Source organism: Lagenorhynchus albirostris, chromosome 2 (genome assembly GCF_949774975.1).
Source record: "Lagenorhynchus albirostris chromosome 2, mLagAlb1.1, whole genome shotgun sequence".
In the NCBI taxonomy this organism is placed as follows: domain Eukaryota; kingdom Metazoa; phylum Chordata; class Mammalia; order Artiodactyla; family Delphinidae; genus Lagenorhynchus; species Lagenorhynchus albirostris.
Window position 1 is genome coordinate 58071252 of NC_083096.1, and position 22281 is coordinate 58093532.

At 37.5% G+C, this 22281-nt stretch overlaps 1 protein-coding gene across 1 annotated transcript in view; it reads right to left on the reverse strand.

The window, feature by feature from the left end:
* The window catches only part of MROH9 (maestro heat like repeat family member 9), a 97628-nt gene that overhangs the window by 28083 nt on the left and 47264 nt on the right, over positions 1 to 22281 (reverse strand). Inside the window, exons 8-11 of the mRNA XM_060141844.1 lie at positions 20532 to 20656; positions 17082 to 17231; positions 3000 to 3154; positions 513 to 678 (exon numbers count right to left, since the gene is read on the reverse strand). Of these exons, the coding sequence (XP_059997827.1) occupies positions 513 to 678; positions 3000 to 3154; positions 17082 to 17231; positions 20532 to 20656 (596 nt within the window). The remainder of the gene's footprint in view (positions 1 to 512; positions 679 to 2999; positions 3155 to 17081; positions 17232 to 20531; positions 20657 to 22281) is intronic.

Here is a 22281-nt window from a genome sequence, read left to right on the forward strand (position 1 = left end):
TACACCTTCACCCTTGCTCAGTACTCTCCAGATGTTTTGGCCTCCTTGCTTCACTGATATACCAGGTAAGCTCCCGTCACCACGTGGCTTTTGCCCTTCTCTCTGTCTAGAACTCTCATGCCCAGATATCTGCAAGGATCACTCCCTCACCTCATTCAGGTCTCTGATTCGATGTCACTGCAGCAGAGAGACCTGCCCTGACCAATTTACCTAAACCTTCCCTGCCACTTTCTTTTCCCCACCCCACTTTATATCTCTTCTAAGCTTTGTATCATCTGACACATAACACATTTTTTTGGTTCATTGTCTGTGTCTCTTACAAGAATGTAAGCTTCATGATCGAGGTGTGACATGTAGTAGGCATTCAATAAATATGTGTTGAGTGAATGAATGAATGAATGAATGAGAGCCAGATTGTGTCAAGGAAGTATGACTCAGACTGCGAGCAGATAGGGATTTTCACGACTAAGAAAACAACACCAGGAAAAAGAAACACTCATTGTATTATTTACCGCCACGGGCATCATGTTAGTAGTGTCAAGAGAGAAATGTCTTCTTTCCGTTTTTCTTTCTTCCACTGTCCCAGGCTTTCCTTTCAGTATCAACAAGATTGTCTTCAGCACAAGTGGAGCCACACTTGACTCAGAACCAGCTGCCTGCCACATCAGCATCAGAGTGCTGCAAACACAGCCCCCCATCCCCGATAATGAAAATCATACGTTTTTCATTTCCTACTCAACACTGTGACACAAATCAGGAAAAGAGTCTTGGTTTTACATCTTCATAGTGCGAAGAAACTGCAGACAAGTCCAAAACTAACTGATATTCCCATTTCCAAATGATCCCATTAAGTTTCTTGTCCTTGAAAACAGGGGAAGAATTTCAATATGGTCTTGTGGAAAATACAGACTGTAAGTCTGCAAGTTCATTTCCTACTGCTATTTAAATACCTGTCCAGCTCAATATCAGGAACTGATCAGCTTTCTGTACTCCATACTCTTCCCTCCCACCTTGTGACCTTGTTTGTCTAGGGATAATAGAGTATTTAAAAACTGGTACGGAAATACAAATTAATATATAAATAAATATATCAATTAAAAAAACTAGGTAAAAAGCTAACTAAATTAAAGAAAAACTACATAACTTAAAAATTAGAAAATTAAATTTAAAAACTAGGGCTTCCCTGGTGGCGCAGTGGTTGAGAGTCCGCCTGCCGATGCAGGAGACACGGGTTCGTGCCCTGGTCCGGGAAGATCCCACATGCCACGGAGCGGCTGGGCCCGTGACCCATGGCCACAGAGCCTGTGCTCTGCAGCGGGAGAGGCCACAATAGTGAGAGAGGCCCGCGTACCGCAAAAAAAAACAAAACAAAACACTGAGCCATATCCCCAAATGTCACACATATAGTCAGTGACACAGATGTAACTAGAACGCTGACTTCTCAATCTCCAATTCCTGAGCTCCTTTCCCTACATACCTGTCACACTTCAAGATTATTCTTACTATTGCTCATCTTAAAAACTGCTATATGTCAAGCCATGCTGGGTTCTGAACTCTGTTGTTCTTTCTCTTTGCATTTAGATTCCTAATATGGGGGCCTGGTCCCTCAGAACATGGACACACCTATCTCTCTAGAACCCCAGTACTCAATTGCTTTTATCTGCAGGGCTTATTCGTAGTACCATGCTTAGAACCGCATGGACATCAAATCTCTCAAGCCCTGTCTCATTCTCTTACCTCTTGATCACACCTTCTTTCTGTTTCTCTGTTTGAGCTTACCTACAAATCCCAGTTTTTCTACCTCAATCCTCACCTACTATTGCACAAGACCTGCTAGTGACTATTTTAATTTTCACCTAATTCTAATTATGTTTGCTTTCTGTACCTCCTCAGTACACAGTGTTTGTAATGGATTCATTGGAAGCTTTTATCTTATATCCATATGGGTATATTCACTCTCCTCAACAAAATGCTTGAAGGCTGGTAACTTTACACACAGTGGGTACTTAGTTCCTGAATGAGAAAACACTGAGTCTTATGAATATTTTTAGTTTCCAAGAATTTTCTAAATAGTAAAATAGGAGTTTAAGCTTCCTAAAAAATACAATCTTTAAGTTGGAAATAGAAAGTCGGTCATATAATTGGTTTAGCATTTTGTTGATTTCATTGCCCTCTTAACAGACATTAACTAATTTAATCCATATAACAGCTTTATAGATGAAAAGAACTTTCCTCATTTCACAGATGAGGAAACTGAGGATCAAGGAGTTTATGAAACTTACATGATGTCACACAGGATATAAGGGTCAAGGCTGGGATGCAATTCATTTTCATTTGTTTCCAAAGCCTGAATCCTTTCCATAATGTAATTTCCTGCCTTTTATACTGTTAATAGTAGAGAAGTAATACCTTCCCTTCCAATGTCCAAACTATAGAAATGCAGTGGTGTGATTTAATAAGCTCCTCTAACGTGGCTGTTAGATTCATAGTGTCACGTAGGCTCACCTTAGCATACTTTCTTCTTAAATATTTCTCATGACCCTGGATCATGAATTTCAGATAAACAGTTAAGGGACAGGGACAGGTAAAATTCCCAATTATACCTGGGAATTTGAAATGTTTTATGATTTAATTGGTGGTTGGAAATATGTCTGTCCTTCATAAATGAGAAAAAACACTATGAATTTTATCACATGTGGGGAAAAAACCATTATAAGTTTGAGAAGAGGTTTTTCAATGTGGGATATGCAGCAGAACACAATTTAAATCCTCAGATAAATAATAACAACAGTTATGATTTCTTGATGGTCTACTGTGTGCCACATATTTTACGAAGATATGAATACTATAGATGATCTTGTTTAAGCCTTACAATCATCCTATGTGGTACAAAAATAGATATTCTCTTTCAGAAAAAAAGAAACCAGATCTGATTTGTTCAGGTCTCTCTGACTCTGGAGACTGAACAAACTCTGTGGAAGGGGTGAGAGGGGCCTTACTTGTCTGCTGGGACTGGGTAGTCCATAAGTTGAAAGATGACCTTCTTTGGTGAAGTACGTGTCAACAAGGTAATGACCCTCAACATAACTTGCTTCAAAATGGGAGAAGCATTTCCACACAATTGTTTATAAATAACATCCACAATTTTAGACACCTGGAAAAGCAATTTCACAGGTCAACAAGAGTCTCTAGTTGCACAGCCACCTCTAACTGAGGCGTTTCTTAGACAAAAGAATTCAGTCTTTCTCAGAATGACCAAGGCAGCAATTAACATACAAATAAGCACTAGAGGAAAGCATATTTATGTGTATTACTACACAATGAAAATGTTTATTTGGATGAGAAATAAACATATGCATTTATTTTTTTCTTCCGATTTTATTGAGATATAGTTGTCATAAAGCACTGTATAAGTTTAAAGTGTATAGCATAACGATTTGACTTACATCGTGACATTATTACCACAATAAGTTTAGTAAACATCTATCACCTCATATAGATACAAAATAAAAGGAAAAGAGAAAATATTTCCTTATGAAGAGAACTCTTAGGATTTACTCTCTCAGTAACTTTCATATATAACATAAAGCAGTGTTAATTACATTTATCATGCTGTGCATTACATCCCTAGTACTTATTTATCTTCTAACTGGAAATTACCCCTCCCACCAGCCTCTGGTAACCCCAAATCTGATCTCCTTTTCAATGAGTTTGTTTATTTATTTTTGAAGTATAATTAACCTATAACACTATGTTAATTCCTGGTGCACAACATAGTGATTCTGTATTTCTATACGTTACAAAATGTTCACCATGTTAAGTGTAGTTACCATCTGTCATTGTGCAAAGATACTATATTATTCTTGATTTTATAAGTTTCCCACACTGTACATTTTGTCCCCATTACTCACCAGAGTCTATGTCTCCAGGTGAGTCCAAGTTGCCTCCTGCTTCTCTAGGAGGCTCTCCAAGATCAGTAAGTGGGTCTGACCCAGGCTCCTTTCAAATTACTGCTTCTGCCCTGGGTCTTGTGGAGCATGTGAGGTTTACTATGTCCCCTTTAAGAGTGAAGTCTTTGTTTCTAACAGCCCTCTGGCTCTCCTGAAAGCAAGCCCCACAGACCTTCAAAGCCAGATGTTCTGGGGACCCATCTTTCTGGTGCAGGACCCCCAGGTTGGGTAGCCCAATGTGGGGTTTTGACCCCTCGCTCCTTGGGCAGAACCTCTGAAATTGTGATTATCCTCCTGTTTGTGGGTCGCCTCCTTGGGGGTGTGGATATTGACTATACAGTGTCTCTGCCCTTCCTACTCATCTCATTGTGCTTCCTTCTTTACAGCTCTAGTTGTAGATTTTTTCTGCTAGTTTTCTGGTCTTTCTCATCAATAGTTGCTCTGTAAATAGTTGTAATTTTGGTGTACCTGTTGGAGTAGGTGAGCTCAGGGCTCTCCTATTCTGCCATCTTGGCTGCCTCCCAATCTATATGCATTTATGGATAGTGGGAGAATACCCATGTTTTTTTTAAAAAAAGTTTATTTGGGATGGGTAGACTTTATTGTATAAAACATATAAGCTCAATTCAAAAAGCATATGTACAATATAATTTGAGTCCTTTAAAAAGAAAGTCAAAATAATGGAACAGAATAACAAGAGAACAATATACTTCTGAAAACATTTTGACAGTTAAAGGAGATATGAATCTATATTTTGAAGGAGTGAACTATGTGTTGAGGGAATGGACTAGAATGGTAAAAACTGAATCATAATCCTTCAAATTTTCTTTATAGGCTCCAAGTTAGTTTTATTTTTTCCTTGTTTTCTGGCTGTATTCTTTTTTTAAAAAATTATTATTATTTTTAACATCTTCATAGGAGTATAATTGCTTTACAATGGTGTGTTAGTTTCTGCTTTATAACAAAGTGAGTCAGTTATACATGTACATATGTTCCCATATCTCTTCCCTCTTGCGTCTCCCTCCCTCCCACCCTCCCTATCCCACCCCTCTAGGTGGTCACAAACCATTGAGCTGATCTCCCTGTGCTATGCAGCTGCTTCCCACTTGCTATCTATTTTACGTTTGGTAGTGTATATATATGTCCATGCCACTCTCTCACTTTGTCCCAGCTTATCCTTCCCCCTCCTCATATCCTCAAGTCCATTCTCTAGTAGGTCTGTGTCTTTATTCCTGTCTTACCCCTAGGTTCTTCATGACCTTTTTTTTTTTCCCCTTAGATTCCATATATATGTGTTAGCATACGGTACTTGTTTTTATCTTTCTGACTTACTTCACTCTGTATGACAGACTCTAGGTCCATCCACCTCACTACAAATATCTCAATTTCGTTTCTTTTCATGGCTGAGTAATATTCCACTGTATATATGTGCCACATCTTCTTTATCCATTCATCTGATGATGGACACTTAGGTTGCTTCCATGTCCTGGCTATTGTAAATAGAGCTGCAATGAACATTTTGGTACATGACTCTTTTTGAATTATGGTTTTCTCTGGGTATATGCCCAGTAGGGGGGTTGCTGGGTCATATGATATTTCTATTTGTAGTTTTTTAAGGCACCTCCATACTGTTCTCCACAGTGGCTGTAACAATTTACATTCCCACCAACAGTGCAAGAGTGTTCCCTTTTCTCCACACCCTCTCCAGCATTTATTGTTTCTAGTTTTTTTGATGATGGCCATTCTGACTGGTGTAAGATGATAACTCATTGTAGTTTTGATTTGCATTTCTCTAATGATTAATGATGTTGAGCATTCTTTCATGTGTTTGTTGGCACTCTGTATATCTTCTTTGGAGAAATGTCTATTTAGGTCTTCTGCCCATTTTTGGATTGGGTTGTTTGTTTTTTGTTATGGAGCTGCATGAGCTGCTTGTAAATCTTGGAGATTAATCCTTTGTCAGTTGCTTCATTTGCAAATATTTTCTCCCATTCTGAGGGTTGTCTTTTGGTCTTGTTTATGGTTTCCTTTGCTGTGCAAAAGCTTTGAAGTTTCATTAGGTCCCATTTGTTTATTTTTGTTTTTATTTCCATTTCTCTAGGAGGTGGGTCAAAAAGGATCTTGCTGTGATTTATGTCATAGAGTGTTCTGCCTATGTTTTCCTCTAAGAGTTTGATAGTGTCTGGCCTTACATTTAGGTCTTTAATCCAAAAAATTATTATTGAAATATAGTTTGTGTTAGTTTCAGGTATACATCACAGTAATTCAGTAATTCTTTTTCACATTCTTTTTCCTTATAGGTTATTACAAAATATTGAGTATAGTTCCCTGTGCTATACAGTAGATCCCTGTTGATTATCTGTTTTACATACAGTAGTATAAATATATTTGTCCCAACCTCCTAATTTATCCTTCCCCCCAACTTCCCCTTTGCTAACCATGTTTCGCTTTCTATATCTATGAGTCACTTTCAACTTTGTAAGTAAGTTCATATGTATCTGTTTTTTTTTAGATTCCACATATAAGCGATATCACATGATATTTCTCTTACTTGTATGGTTTATTTCACTTAGTATGATAATCTCTAGGTCCATCCATGTTGCTGCAAATGGCATCATTTCATTCTTTTTTTACGGCTGAGTAATATTCCATTGGATATATATATACCACACGTCTTTATCCATTCATCTGTCGATGGAAATTTAGGTTGCTTCCATGTCTTAGCTATTGTAAATGGTGCTGCAGTGAATATTGGGGTGCATGTTACTTTTTGAATTACAGTTTTATCTAGATATATGCCCAGAAGTGGGATTTCTGGATCATCTGGTACCTCTATTTTTAGTTTTTTACAGAACCTCCATACTGTTGTCCACAGTGGCTGCACCAATTTAAATTCCCACTTAGAGTGTAGGAGGGTTCCTTTTTCTCTATATCCTCTCCAGCATTTATTATTTGTAGACTTTTTTTGGAAATAAATTTATTTATTTATGTATTTATTTTTGGCTGCATTGGGTCTTCATTGTTGCATACGAGCTCTCTCTACTTGCAGTGAGCCAGGGCTACTCTTTGTTGCGGTGTGTGGGCTTCTCATTGTGGTGGCTTCTCTTGTTGCGGAGCATGGGCTCTCCTCTTGTGGGCTTCAGTAGTTGCTGCATGTGGGCTCAGAAGTTGTGGCTCACAGGCTCAGTAGTCATGGCTTGTGGGCTCTAGAGTGCAGGCTCAGTAGTTTTGGTGCATGGGTTTAGTTGCTCCATGGCATGTGGGATCTTCCTGGACCAGGGCTTGAACCCATGTCCCCTGCATTGGCAAGAGGATTCTTAGCCACTTTACAACCAGGGAAGTCCCTCTTTGTAGACTTTTTGATGATGGCCATACTGAATGGTGTGAGGTGATACTTTATTGTAGTTTTCATTTGCATTTCTCTAATAATTAGTGATATTAAGTATCTTTTCATCTGCCTGTTGGCCATCTGTATATCTTCTTTGGAGAAATGCCTATTTAGATCTGCCCATTTTTTGATTGAGTTATTTGTTTTTTTTTGATATTGAGCTGCATGAGCTGTTTGTATATTTTGGAAATGAAACTCTTTTTGGTTGCAAATATTTTCTCCATTCTGTAGGCTGTATTTTGTTGTACTTATGGTTTCCTTTGGTGTACAAAAGCTTTTACATTTAATTAGATCTCATTTGTTTATTTTTGTTTTTATTTCCATTACTCTAGGAGACTGATCTGAAAAGATATTGCTGAGATTTATGTCAAAGAGTGTTCTGCCTATGATTTACTCTAGGAGTTTTATAGTATCTGGCCTTACGTTTAGGTCTTTAATCCATTTTGAGTTTGTTTTTTTATATGGTGTTAGAGAATGTTCTATCTCACTCTTTTACATGTAGCTGTCCAGATTTCTCAGCACCACTTGTTAAAGAGATTGTCTTTTCTCCATTGTATATTCTTGTCTCCTATGTCATAGATTAATTGACCATAGGTGGGTTTATTTCTGGGCTTTTTATCCTGTTACATTGATCTGTATGTCTGTTTTTGTGCCAGGACCATACTGTTTTGACTACTGTAGCTTTGTAGTATAGAATGAGTTCTGAAGTGTTCCTTACTCTGCAGTTTTTTTGGAACAGTTTCAGCAGTATAGATGTTTTCTCTATATGTTTGGTATAATTTGCCTGTGAAGCCATCTGGTCTGGGACTTTTGTTTGTTGGGAGTTATTCTGTTTTAATTTTTGAATTTTAATTAATTTATTTATACAGCAGGTTCTTATTAGTCATCAGTTTTATACACATCAGTGTATACATGTCAATCCCAATCGCCCAATTCATCACACCACCACCCTGACCCCCCGCCGCTTTCCCCCCTTGGTGTCCATAAGTTTATTCTCTACATCTGTGTCTCAATTTCTGCCCTGCAAACCGGTTCATCTGTACCATTTTTCTAGGTTCCACATATATGTGTTAATATACTATATTTGTTTTTCTCTTTCTGACTTACTTCACTCTCTATGACAGTATCTAGATCCATCCATGTCTCAACAAATGACCCAATTCGTTCCTGTTTATGGCTGAATAATATTCCACTGTATATATGTAACACATCTTCTTTATCCATTTGTCTGTCGATGGGAATTTAGGTTGCTTCCATGACCTGGCTATTGTAAATAGTGCTGCAATGAACATTTTGGTACATGACTCTTTTTGAATTATGGTTTTCTCTGGGTATAAGCCCAGTAGTGGGATTGCAGGATCATATGGTAATTCTATTTTTAGTTTTTTAAGGAACCCCCATACTGTTCTCCATAGTGGCTGTATCAATTTACATTCCCACCAACAGTGCAAGAGTGTTCCCTTTTCTCCACACCCTCTCCAGCATTTATTGTTTCTAGATTTTTTGATGATGGCCATTCTGACTGGTGTGAGATGACATCTCATTGTAGTTTTGATTTGCATTTCTCTAATGATTAATGATGTTGAGCATTCTTTCATGTGTTTGTTGGCAGTCTGTATATCTTCTTCGGAGAAATGTCTATTTAGGTCTTCCGCCCATCTTTGGATTGGGTTGCTTGTTTTTTTGATATTGAGCTGCATGAGCTGCTTGTAAACTTTGGAGATTAATCCTTTGTCAGTTGCTTCATTTGCAAATATTTTCTCCCATTCTGAGGGTTGTCTTTTGGTCTTGTTTATGGTTTCCTTTGCTGTGCAAAAGCTTTGAAGTTTCATTAGGTCCCATTTGTTTATTTTTGTTTTTATTTCCATTTCTCTAGGAGGTGGGTCAAAAAGGATGTTGCTGTGATTTATGTCACAGAGTGTTCTTCCTATGTTTTCCTCTAAGAGTTTTATAGTGTCCAGTCTTACATTTAGGTCTCAAATCCATTTTGAGTTTGTTTTTGTGTATGGTGTTAGGGAGTGTTCTAATTTCATTCTTTTCCATATAGCTGTCCAGTTTTCCCAGCACCACTTATTGAAGAGACTGTCTTTTCTCCATTGTATATCCTTTCCTATTTTGTCACAGATTAGTTGACCATAGGTGCGTGGGTTTATCTCTGGGCTTTCTGTCTTGTTCCATTGATCTATCTTTCTGCTTTTGTGCCAGTACCATATTGTCTTGATTACTGTAGCTTTGTAGTATAGTCTGAAGTCAGGGACTCTGATTCCACCAGCTCCGTTTTTTTCCCTCAAGACTGCTTTGGCTATTTGGAGTCTTTTGTGTCTCCATACAAATTTTAAGATTTTTTGTTCTGGTTCCGTAAAAAAATGCCATTGGTAATATGATAGGGATTGCATTGAATGTGTAGATTGCTTGGGGTAGTATAGTCATTTTCAAAATATTGATTCTTCCAATCCAAGAACATGGTATATCTCTCCATCTGTTGGTATCATCTTTAATTTCTTTCATCAGTGTCTTATAGTTTTCTACATAAAGTTCTTTTTTCTCCCTAGGTAGGTTTATTCCTAGGTATTTTATTCTTTTTGTTGCAGTGGTAAATGGGAGTGTTTCCTTAATTTCTCTTTCAGATTTTTCATCATTAGTGTATAGGAATGCAAGAGATTTCTGTGCATTAATTTTGTATCCTGCAACTTTACCAAATTCATTGATTAGCTCTAGTAGTTTTCTGGTGGCATCTTTAGGATTCTCTATGTATAGTATCATGTCATCTGCAAACAGTGACAGTTTTACTTCTTCTTTTCCAATTTGTATTCCTTTTATTTCTTTTTCTTCTCTGACTGCCGTGGCTAGGACTTCCAAAACTTTCTTGAATAATAGTGGTGAGAGTGGACATCCTTGTCTTGTTCCTGATCTTAGAGGAAATGCTTTCAGTTTTTCACCATTGAGAATGATGTTTGCTGTGGATTTGTCATATATGGCCTTTATTATGTTCAGGTAGGTTCCCTCTATGCCCACTTTCTGGAGAGTTTTTATCATAAATGAGTATTGAAGTTTGTCGGAAGCTTTTTCTGCATCTATTGAGATGATCATATGGTTTTTATTCTTCAATTTGTTAATATGATGTATCACATTGATTGATTTGCATATATCGAGGAATCCTTGCATCCCTGGGATAAATCCCACTTGATCATGGTGTATGACCCGTTTAATGTGTTGTTGTATTCTGTTTGCTAGTATTTTGTTGAGGATTTTTGCATCTATATACATCAGTGATATTGGTCTGTAATTTTCTTTTTTTGTAGTATCTTTGTCTGGTTTTGGTATCAGGGTGATGGTGGCCTAATAGAATGAGTTTGGGAGTGTTCCTTCCTTCGCAGTTTTTTGGAAGAGTTTGAGAAGGATGGGTGCTAACTCTTCTCTAAATGTATGATAGAATTCACCTGTGAAGCCATCTGGTCCTGGACTTTCGTTTGTTGGAAGATTTTTATTCACGGTTTCAATTTCATGACTTGTGATTTGTCTGTTCATATTTTCTATTTCTTACTGGTTCAGTCTTTGCAGGTTGTATCTTTCTAAGAGTTTGTCCCTTTCTTCTAGGTTGTCCATTTTATTGGCATACAGTTGCTTGTAGTAATGTCTTATGGTCCTTTGTATTTCTGTGGTGTCTGTTATACCTTCTCCTTTTTCATTTCTAATTTTATTGATTTGGACCCTCTAGTTTTTCTTCTTGGTGAGGCGGCTAAAGGTTTATCACTTTTAAAAATGTTTTCAGATAATGAGCTTTTATTTTCATTAATCTTTTCTACTGCTTCCTTGGTCTCTATTTCATTTATTTCTGCTCTGAACTTTATGATTTCTTTCCACCTACTAACTTTGGGTTTGGTTTGTTTTTCTTTCTCTAGTTGCTTTAGGTGTAAGGTTAGGTTGTTCATTTGAGATTTTTCTTGTTTTCTGAAGTAAGCTTGTATCGCTACAGACTTCCCTGTTAGAACTCCTTTTGCTGCATCCCATAGATTTTGGATCGTTGTTTTCATTTTTATCTGTCTCTAGGTATTTTTTGATTTCCTCTTTGATTTCTTCAGTGATCTATTTGTTGTTTAGTAGCATATTGTTTAGCATCCATGTGTTTGTGTTTTTTACAGTGTTTTCTTATAGTTGATTTCTAATCTCATAGAATTGTGGGTGGAATAAATGCTTGATATGATTTCAGTTTTCTTAAATTTACTCAGGCTTGCTTTGTGGCTAGCATGTGATCTATCCTGGAGAATATTCCATGTAAACTTGAAAAGAATGTGTATTCTACTTCTTTCAGATGGAATGCTCTTTAAATGTCAATTAAGTCCATCTGGTCTAATGAGTCATTTAACACTATTATTGTGTTACTGTTAATTTCTCCTTTTTTGTCTGATAATGTTTGCCTTGTACATTGAGGTGCTCCTATGTTGGGGGCATAAAAATTTACAATTGTTGTTTCTTCTTCCTGGGTTGATCCCTTGATCATTATGTAGTGTCCTTCCTTGTCTCTGGTAACAGTCTTTATATTAAAGTCTATTTTGTCTGATATGAGTATTGCTACTCCCACTCTCTTTTGATTTCCATTTGCATGGAATATCTTTTTCCATCCCCTCACTTTCAGTCTTTATGTGTCCCTAGATCTGAAGTGGGTATCTTGTAGGCAACGTATATATGAGTCTTATTTTTGTATCCATTCAGCCAATCTGCGTCATTTGGTTGGAGCATTTAACCCATCTACATTTAAGGTAATTATTGATATGGATGTTCTTATTGCCATTTTGTTAATTGTTTTGAATTTGTTTTCTGTAGGTCTTTTTTCTTTCCCTTTCCTCTTTTGTTCTCTTCTCTTATGATTTGATGACTATCCTTAGTGTTGTGTTTGGATTCCTTTTTCTTTTTTGTGTTTATATCCATTATAGATTTTTGTTTTGCAGTTACCATGAGGTTTTGGTATAGTAGTCTCTCTCTCTATATATATACACACACATGATTGTTTTACGTTGCTGATATCTTAATTTCAAATGCATTTAAAATATCTTGCATTTGTACTCTCCTCCTCTCATGATTACTGATTTTGAGATCATATTTGTGTGTGGATAATTTCCTACATTTACTGTAAGTTTGCCTTTACAGGTGAGCTACCACTCTCATAATTTTCTTGTTTCTAGTTGTGGCCTTTTCTTTTCCACTTAGAGCAGTTCCTTTAGCATTTATTGTAAAGCTCGTTTGGTGGTGCTGAGTTCTTTTAGCTTTTGTTGTCTGTAAAGCTTTTGATTTCTCTATTGAATCTGAACGAGAGCCTTGCTGGGTAGGGTATTCTTGGTTGTAGGTTTTTCCCTTTCATCACTTTAAATATATCATGCCACCCACTTCTGGCCTGCAGAGTTTCTGCTGACAAATCAGCTGATTCCCTTGTATGTTATTTTTTTGCTTTTCCCTTGTTGCTTTTAATGTTTTCTCTGTCTTTAATTTTTGTCCATTTGATTACTATGTGTTTAGGTGTGTTCTTCCTTGAGTTAATCCTTTATGGGATTCTCTGTGCTTCCTGAACTTGGGTGATTGTTTCCTTTCCCATGTAAGGGAAGTTTTCAGCTATTATCTCTTCAAATATTTTCTCAGGCCATTTCTCTCCCCCTTTATTTCTGGGACCTCTATAATGTGAATGTTGGTGCCTATGACCTTGTCCCAGAGGTCTCTTAAACTGTCTCCATTTACTTTCATTCTATTTTCTTTATTCTGCTCTGAAGTGGTGATTTCTACCATTCTGTCTTCCAGCTCACTGATTCATTCTTCTGCCTCATTTATTCTGCTATTAATTCCTTCTAGTGTATTTTTCATTTCAGTTATTGTATTCTTATTTTCTAACTCTCTGATGAAAAGTTCTTGTAATTTCTTGCTCTGTGCATCCATTCTTTTCCCGAGTTCTTGGATCATCTTTAAGTTCATTACTCTGAACTCTTTCTTGGGTAGATTGCCTATCTCCACTTCACTTAGTTGTTCTTCTGGGGTTTTATCTTGTTCATTTTGTCTGGAATATATTCCTTTGCCATCTCTTTTTTTTTAAATTTCTATTTGTATTTAATTTCTGTAGTAGCTTAGTTATGTTTCTCAACCTTGAAGAAGTGGCCCTCAGTAGGAGATGCCCTTTGTGTCACAGCAATACACTTTCCTCTTATCACCAAATGGCCAGGGACTAGCGGGTCCCAGGGTAGGTTCTGACCTGTGTTTGCACACTCAGTTCTGCAGCCTGTGGGATCATAATTTTCTTGCTTCTGGTGCCTGCCCCTTGGTGGGTGAGGCTGGTTAGAGGCTTGTGCAGGCTTCCTGGTGAGAGGATCCAGTGCCTGCCTTCTGGTTGGTGGACCCTGGGTCTTGGTCCTCTTGTGGGCAGGGCCATGTCAAGGGGTGTGTCTATTCGTGGCTATGGGCTCAGGAAGTCTTTAGACAGCATGTTTGCTGATGGGTGTGGCTGTGTTCCCACCTTGTTGGTTGTTTGGCCTGAGGAATCCCAACACTGGAGCCCACAGGCTGTTGGGTGAGGCCAGATCTCAGTGCCAAGCAAGATATCTTCCTCCAGCCAGAGTTCACATAGATGAACACTCCCTGATATGTCCACCACCAGCTTTTATGACCCCAGAGAGAGCCACAGCTGCTCCCTGCCTTCCCAGGAGACCCTCCAAGACCAGCAGGTAAGTCTGGCCCAGGCTTCTATGAAATCACTGTTTTGCCCTGGGTCCCAGTATGCACAAGAACTTGTGTGTGCTAAGACTGGAGTCTCTGTTTCCCCCAGTCCTATGGAGCTCCTGCAGTCAAGCTCCATTGGCCTTCAAAGCCAAATACTCAGGGAGCTCCACCTCCTGATTCTGAGGAGACTGCCATGGAGCTCAGAGCTCTCACTCCTGTGGGAGAACTTATGTGATATGATTATTCTCCAGTTTGTGGGTCGCCCACCTGGATGGTATGGGATTTGGTTATATCACTAGTGTGCCCCTTGTACCATCTCATTGTGGTTTCTTCTTTGTGTCTTTGGATGTAGAATATCTTTTTTAAAATAGATCTTTACTGGAGTATAATTGCTTCACAATACTGTGCTAGTTTCTGTTGCACAACAAAGTGAATCAGCCATATGCATACACATGTCCCCATATCCCCTCCCTCTTGAGCCTCCCTCCCACCCTCCCTATCCCATCCCTCTAGGTCATCACAAAGCAGTGAGCCGATTTCCCTGTGCTATGCGGCTGCTTCCCACCAGCCAACTGTTTTACATTCGGTAGTGTATATATGTCGATGCTACTCTCACTTTGCCCCAGCTTCGCCCTCCCACCCCATGTCCTCAAGTCCATTTTCTATGTCTACCTCTTTATTCCTGCCTTGCAATACCTTTTTTGGTAGGCTCCCGTCTTTTTTGTCAATTGTTGTTCAGCAGTTGTGATTTTGGTGTACTTGTGAGAGGAGGTGAACTCGGGTCTTTCTACTCCACCATCTTGTCTCCAATCCCTCTTCATGTTTGAATAAGGAGAGTTTTAGCTAGACCTGGAATTTTTCTCAGACCAATGGTTGTATATTCAACATCAAATTTAATCTACCCAGATCACCTCACTTCTTATTTTGAAAGTACTTCTCAGAGACCATAAGCTGAAAAGTTGTTTGATGTAAATTTACATTCCATTGCAATTGCCTCATATACAATTGAATTATCTGTGTCCAACCCTCTACTCTAAACAAACAAAATGAAGTGTTTATTGTAAAACATTCATCCCACCACATATGCTCCAAGGTAAACATGAAATGGGAGACATAAACCAGTGATCTTCTCCAGAGTTCTCTTAACTATTGGGTTTAGAGCTTTTTCTTCTCATCCTCCTCCTCCTACTTTAAATGCAGCATGCCCCTAAAACAAGCCAGCTATGTTACTGTATGCTCAATTGTAGAAATGATGATTTCCTTCAGTCCTCAAGGAAAGACGTGCTGTGTTAGATTTATTTAGAAATAGTAAGGCCACAAACTATACTTGCAATTTAGGAGATTTTCAGGATAATTTTAATGCAATTTTTCATTATAACTGACTTTAGAATCCAACCCTGTTTAAGCCAAGAATCCAGTGTATTCAGTAGTTCAGTTGTTTGTGGGAGCTGGGGAAATAAGTTGCTGAACCCCATTTTTGTTCAGTTTACTTCTCCATGTTTAATGATTTCATTGTAGCACAGGCTAGGTTTACACATCTAGTTTTCCAATTGGCTTCTTGTCTTCTCTAGGACCTGATATGGTTTTACCTAGCCTCCTTTGCTCACTGCATGAGAGGAGAACTTTTATTTTGTTAAAGAAATAACTGCTGCCCTCCAGCTTTCCCCTTGGTCTGCATGCCTTTTGGAATGCTCCTGTCTGTAGAAGCATGAGAGTTTGTAAGAAGCATTATTTCCCCTTTCCTGCTCTCTGAGTTTGAGTGCAAGCACTCAGTTTATCTACAATCACATAACACTGCTATGTCAGGAGAGGGAACTGGGAGTTCAGCCCTTATGTCTCCATCAGGGCTGGTTTCATGGGCATGTGACCTATGCTTTTGCACAAGGTCCCACATTCAGAAGGTCCTTCACTTTGTTTAAACCTCTGCTGTCGTCATATTGAAATTTTTAATAAGTTTTTCCTTGAGTTTGTGTTTTGTAAGTGAAGTCCCATGGGACAATGGAGCCTCTGTGTGTGTGTGTGTGTGTGGCAGTATGAGAGTCAGCTACGGTTCCTGCAGCCTCATTCAGAGGCAGCATTCACAATTCCCTAAGAACACAGAATTCCAGTAGACCCATGATGTGCAGGGGTTAAGTGGGAAATCAAAGCAGGTATAAGATAAACATTTATTGATGCCTCAACCACTTAGGCTGAAAATGATGACATAGAAGGAAAGAGAAAGATGTGGCAATCCATAAATTCTTTTCCTTTCAATCTTTCCTTACTCACGAACAAAATGAAGATAGTGTTAATAGAATGTGTGAATGACAAGGAGTGAAATAAAGACAATTAAGGTAGTTTTGTGTAGTGTTTACCACTCTTCTGGTAAGAATAAAATACATATGCATGCATGAAATATGAAATATGAATTGTAGTATTTTGTTAAGTTGTGTGCTCTTATATCTGCAGCTATGATTGGCATTGCACAATAGAAAGATGGATGGCAAAATGCATGCTAATATTATAAAATTTTAGGTTTTTTTAACTTAGAAAATAACAACACCATGACAAATTGAGAGAGAGAGAGATATCTTTCTACATCTAATATTTTTCTACATCTAATAGTAGTTTTTTCTGTGTTTTGAATAAGAAGCCCCACATTTCAGTTTGCACTGGGCCCCACAAATTATGTGGCCAGCCCTACAGCTAGCTGAGGGTTCTTAAAACTTTCCTTAATGGTTACACAGGGGATTTCAATTACAGTTACACAGGGGATTTCAATTACAGTAGTACTATTTTATTGTTGTTAAAGAATTTCTTAAAAATTTGAAGCAAGTATAGCAAAATGTACAATTTGGTGTGATTGGTGAGTGAATGTTCATTACATTATTTTGAAACTTTTCTGTATGCTTGAAATATTTCACACAAAAGCCTCATTTTATTGAAGTGACATAATGAACAATGGCAAGAAATATATATGAAAAGAAGTAGGCATATAACAAAGGCAGTAAGAGCCCATTAGAGAATACATTCTGCACTCCCCTGCTCATTGTCAAGTATCTTACCATGGTGACCTTATGGGCATAATATTCCAGAGTCGATTTCAGTATGGTTGCTGCCTCGGATGCAGTTGTTTGATCAGGTGCAGAGAGTTTCATCAGGAGACTCCACACAAAGTCAGTTAGCAAGCGTGGCAATAAGGTTTGTCCTACACTCTGAAACCAAAAAGGAGAGTCATGATCTCAGGCCTTACTTATATCAAGAGAAGCAAGACAGCTGAACCCAGACATCCTGAGGGAAGCTTCAGGGCCAGGCAGGGCCATATGATTTTTGTGGGCCCTAGGCACCTTTACTGCTGTGGGCCTTTTCCTCCATTAAAAAATATTAAAAATTATATTTTACAATTGTGTTGCTATTAAGATGACTGTAATTCAAGTTGAATTATATATATTTTTTCATCTGATTTTTAAAGCAATTAAAACATTTTTATCTGAATAAGTCAGCTCTGGGGGCAAGCCAGGGAGAAGTGGAAAATCATGGCATTGTAATTCAGAAGAACTATAAAATATTGATTTTATCCCATTTCAGCTATTCAAATACTAGAAATTATTGTGAACTTCAGCTTTGGAAATGAATTTGCTCAGATCAGAAACAAGCATGATTTGTAGAAGATGAAGGAAAGGATGGGGTAAGAAAGGTAGGGTCATTCAAAGGTGTGGACTTTTTCTCAGAGAAGTATCAAGAAGTGGGAAGAGAAAAAAAGGCCCATATGTCCACGATTGAGGTACAACAACTACAATTCAAACAATCTCTTTTTGAAGTTAGAGGAATATCCATGGGCCATAAAATGTGAAAAAAATCACAATATTATGGATCGCTCAATTAAGAAAGATGAATGAACCACATTTGTTCCTTTTGTATATGTGTGTGTGTATATATATATATATATATTCAAAAAATATATATATATTCAAAATTTTCCTTTATGTGTGTGTGTGTGTGTGTGTGTGTGCCATTCTCTAAAATACAGAAAGTACTCAATATTGATAATAAAAGCTTTTCTCCATCCCGATTAAAGGAATTGAACATAGCTCTTTCTGGTCAATAGGGAAGGACTGAGGTCTGAGTGAAAATTGATGACCACCAGGCTCCCTCCTACTGGACAGAGGGGTGAGGGATAGTATTTTTGGAAAGCTATGAAAGATGGATAAAGGAGGGTCACTAAGGCTTGGTGAGGTGAACTGAATATTATAAATAGTTTGCTCTACTTTGAAAAAGCCAGATTTAATTATATAAGATGTTGAATTTTAAAAAATCATTGGAAGAGGGAATATTCTCTTTTGCATATTTTTTTATTCAACAAAATATTTTAGTTTGATGTCTATTAAAATGTTGTAGAAGGAGCAATTCCTAGTGAAACATAGAGATAGTGTTAGAGGTTTCTGGTACGTCAAGGTTGAACAAAGAAGAACAAACCTGACTCCATATTGGATCTATTCCTTCAGCTCTAGCCTTTGTGCTCCATTGCCTGTGCTTAGTCATGCTAGCTTTGCACCTTTGTCTCAAACAGTAAGAGAATGTGGCCTATAGCCTGGAATATACATACTAACACTTTCTCAATATTCTGCCTCCCAGGCTTGACCTTTAAATGTATAACACGTTTCCATTCATATAGAGATAAAAAGTGCAGAATAGAAAATTATAGTTGTCTTGTTGGAGGTTTACAGGAACATTGTTACCAGACCTATCTGGACAGCTGCAAGAACAAAGGATTTCAGCACCAGTTAGTTTGTAACAACCAGTCACACCTCCCCTCCCCTTTTAATGTAAAAGAAGCCTGAATTCTAACTCGGGTAAGATGGTTCTTTGGGACACTAGTCCACCATCTTCTTGGTCTGCTGGCTTTTCAAATAAAGTCACTATTTCTTGCCCCAACACCTTGTCTTTTGATTTATTGGTCTATTGTGCAGCGAACAGTATGAGTTTGGACTCAGTAACAAAGGTATAGATATGACAGTAGAGTATCAAATGATAGGGCTCCCTTTATAAAATGTGGTCTAGCTCTCTTGGCTAAAAACCTTGATGCTTTTCCTCCTATTTGCATCCTTAGGACTTTGTCTTTGGATATGGTCCTCTTGGTTTCCTTACTACAACCTTAGATTCTCTCACCCATTTGTCCCAATCTACCTCTGAAAGTACCTACCTCAGGATTTTCCAGCTACCACTCTTGCACACAGTGCTAGTACTAGACCTGCTTTGATCTCACAATTGAGAACTGAATAACAGGTCATGAACACAGGATCCAGGACACCCTCCCCCAAATCCAAGGATTTCTAAATCTGATGGACATTAAGCTCAGAAAAGAAAGGATGCTAAACTGGAAGTGGAGATAGTAAGACCCATGAATCACTTGGAAGAGACCCTGAGGAAGCTGCCAGTCTTAGGCTAACTAGCCTAGTTGTGGGGCTCAGGATTTCAGTTCTAGGGCTCTGGAGTGAAGCATGGAAGGATGTAAAAGGATTTTCTAGTAAACCTCTACAGATGCCTGGTTTCTTCACTTAAATAGACAACTCTGTAGTCAGCCAGGTCTGTGACTTTTGAGGGGAGGTGGATTATGAATAATGCTTGATTTTGGAAAGATGCATCATCATGAAGATGCATATTTAGGATATCTATGTGGTATTTTTGATTGTATTATTTGAGGTATATTGTTTTCATATCTCCTCAGCCTCCCACAATTCTATCTACCTCAGCCATGGGAGGGCAAGGCACTGCTTTATGCATGTACCTTTAGGAGGAGCCATAAGACCCTCCCAACTCAAGAGATGAGCTAGCCTGAAGAGCCTCCCCAGCAGGCTTTGCTGAACTGTTGACTCAGTGTGTGTACCTAGACAGCCATCTGTTGGACAGCACAGCTTAGGCGCCAGTGACCTCTCAAGCATATGAATAAGCCCATATACTTTGAAGAAGGTGAGGGAATGTATACAGTTATAGAGCCTCATGATTTTCCCCAAAGATTGGGTCAATGTAAAAATTATTTACTTGGTACTGAGTTTTATCACTTGAACTTTTAAAAATATTTAAATTTAAGAGGTTTTTAAAATGTAAATCGCATTATTTTGATGTTTGCTGAATAAATTATAATAACATTGAAAAGGCTGTTAATTGTTGACTTCATTAATTTTGCTAGAAAATCAGAAGTTTCCCATCTTTAATAACTTATTAGCCAAACAATAAGAAGCATAACAACTAGGAAACACCTATCTCATTTGCATTCTGTAAGGATTAGGTAAAATAATATAAATTGCTATATTCTGGAATAATAGGCATAATTCTCATTAATAGAGATGAAAATCAGGAAGCCAAATACTCTATCATTTACTCTTTGCTTTACTGAATTTAAATAAAACAGAAAAAAATCTATTAAAAATATAAATTTTGTTGAAATAAGTTACCACTAAAAGTAATAATACACATGAAACAAAAGCCACAGGATAAAGTGGGGGCTAAGTTACCTGAGCAATTTTACTTTTGTCTCTTTGCAAGATCTTGGGTAGAAATTCTATATCAGAGGGAGAAGGCAGGAAGCAATGACTTCCAGGCTTATCATACTTTGTACTTTTATTTTTTGCAATATCCGCTGTATTAAGGAAAAGAGTTTAAGGTTTTTATTTGATCACTGGTTCCTCTATAACATTGCTATTTCCAATTTCCTCTTCCTGCCCAATTCTGGAAGTCTAAAGTTTCTGAATGTTTAACTCTCTGCTAACAGTTTAGTCACATAAAATACTATGACTACATTGACCCAGAGTTTAAAAAGTGTTTAAGAGAGGCCTCTTTGAAATATGAATAAAGGACATAGATAATTTTAATAAGTTGACCAAATATCAAGTACATTTAGGCCATCAAATGCATTGTTCAGTGCAGTGGAAGAGCTACTGCTAAGTTGGGGTGTCTATTGGTAAAAGAGCAGATTTGGAGGCATTTTGCAAAGAGCTAGGGGAGTGATACAGCAAGAAAGAGAAAAGCCCTCAACATAAGCTTCAGGTGCAGATGTCTTTTGTTCTAGAGAAGGTAGGTTTTAAATGACTTTGCTTGTTTGCTAACAGCTTTATAGAGATATAACCAATATGCAACATAGTTAAAGTGTCTAATTTGGTAAGTTAATATATATGTATGTGCCCATAAACATCACTGCAATAAAAAAAGATTTATTCCCTCCAAAAGTTTCCTCATGTCCTTTTGTAATTGATCAAACCTGCTCCCAGATCCCAGTCCCCGATTCAAAGGCAGGCACTGATCTACATTCTGTCAAGTTAGTATTTTCCAGTTTTATATAAGTGGAACCATTTAGTATATACTCTTTTGTTGTTTGGAATCTTTCATTTAGCAAAATTATTTGCAATCCATCCATGTTTTTTCTTGTATCAGTAGTCGTAGTGATGGATACTATTCCATTGTACATATATACCATCATCTGCTTATTCATTCACCTTTTGGTAGACATTTGGGTTATTTCCAGTTTTTGGATATTACAAATAAAGGTGCTATCAACATTCATGTACAAGTCTTTGAATGGATATTTGCTTTCATTTCTCTTAGGTAAACACTAAGCTGTGGAATGACTGGATCATATGGTAGATGTGTGTTTGACTTTTTAGGATACTGCCAAATTATTTTCCAAAGCTGTTGTATCACTTCACATTCCCTCTAGCAATGTATGAGAGTTCCAGTTGCTTCACACCTTTAATAACGCATTGTATGGTCAGTCTTTTCAATTTTAGACATTTTAACTGGAGTACAGTGGTGTCTCATTGCAGTTTTAATTTACCTTTCTTTTATGACTGTATATTGATCATCCTTTGATGTGCATCCTTGCCATCTGTGCTTCTTTAGTGAAATGACTACTCAAATCTACTATTATTATTTTAATTTGGTTGCTTGCTTTTTTTTTTTTTTACTGAGTTTTGAGTGTTCCTTTAAAATAATGAATGCAATTCTTCTATCAGATATGTAATTTGCAAATATTTTCTCACTGTCTGTGGCTTATCTCTTAAGTGTCTTTCAAAGAGCAGAGGTACTTAATTTATCATTTTTTTTCATTTATGGGTCATGCTTTTCGTGTTATATTTAAGAAATCTTTGCCTAATCCAAGGTACAAAGATTTTTTCTAGTTTCATAGTTTTAGGTTTTACGTGTAGTCCTATGATCCATTTTGAATTAGCTTTTATGCATTTATGAGATATATATCAAAGTTCTTTTTTT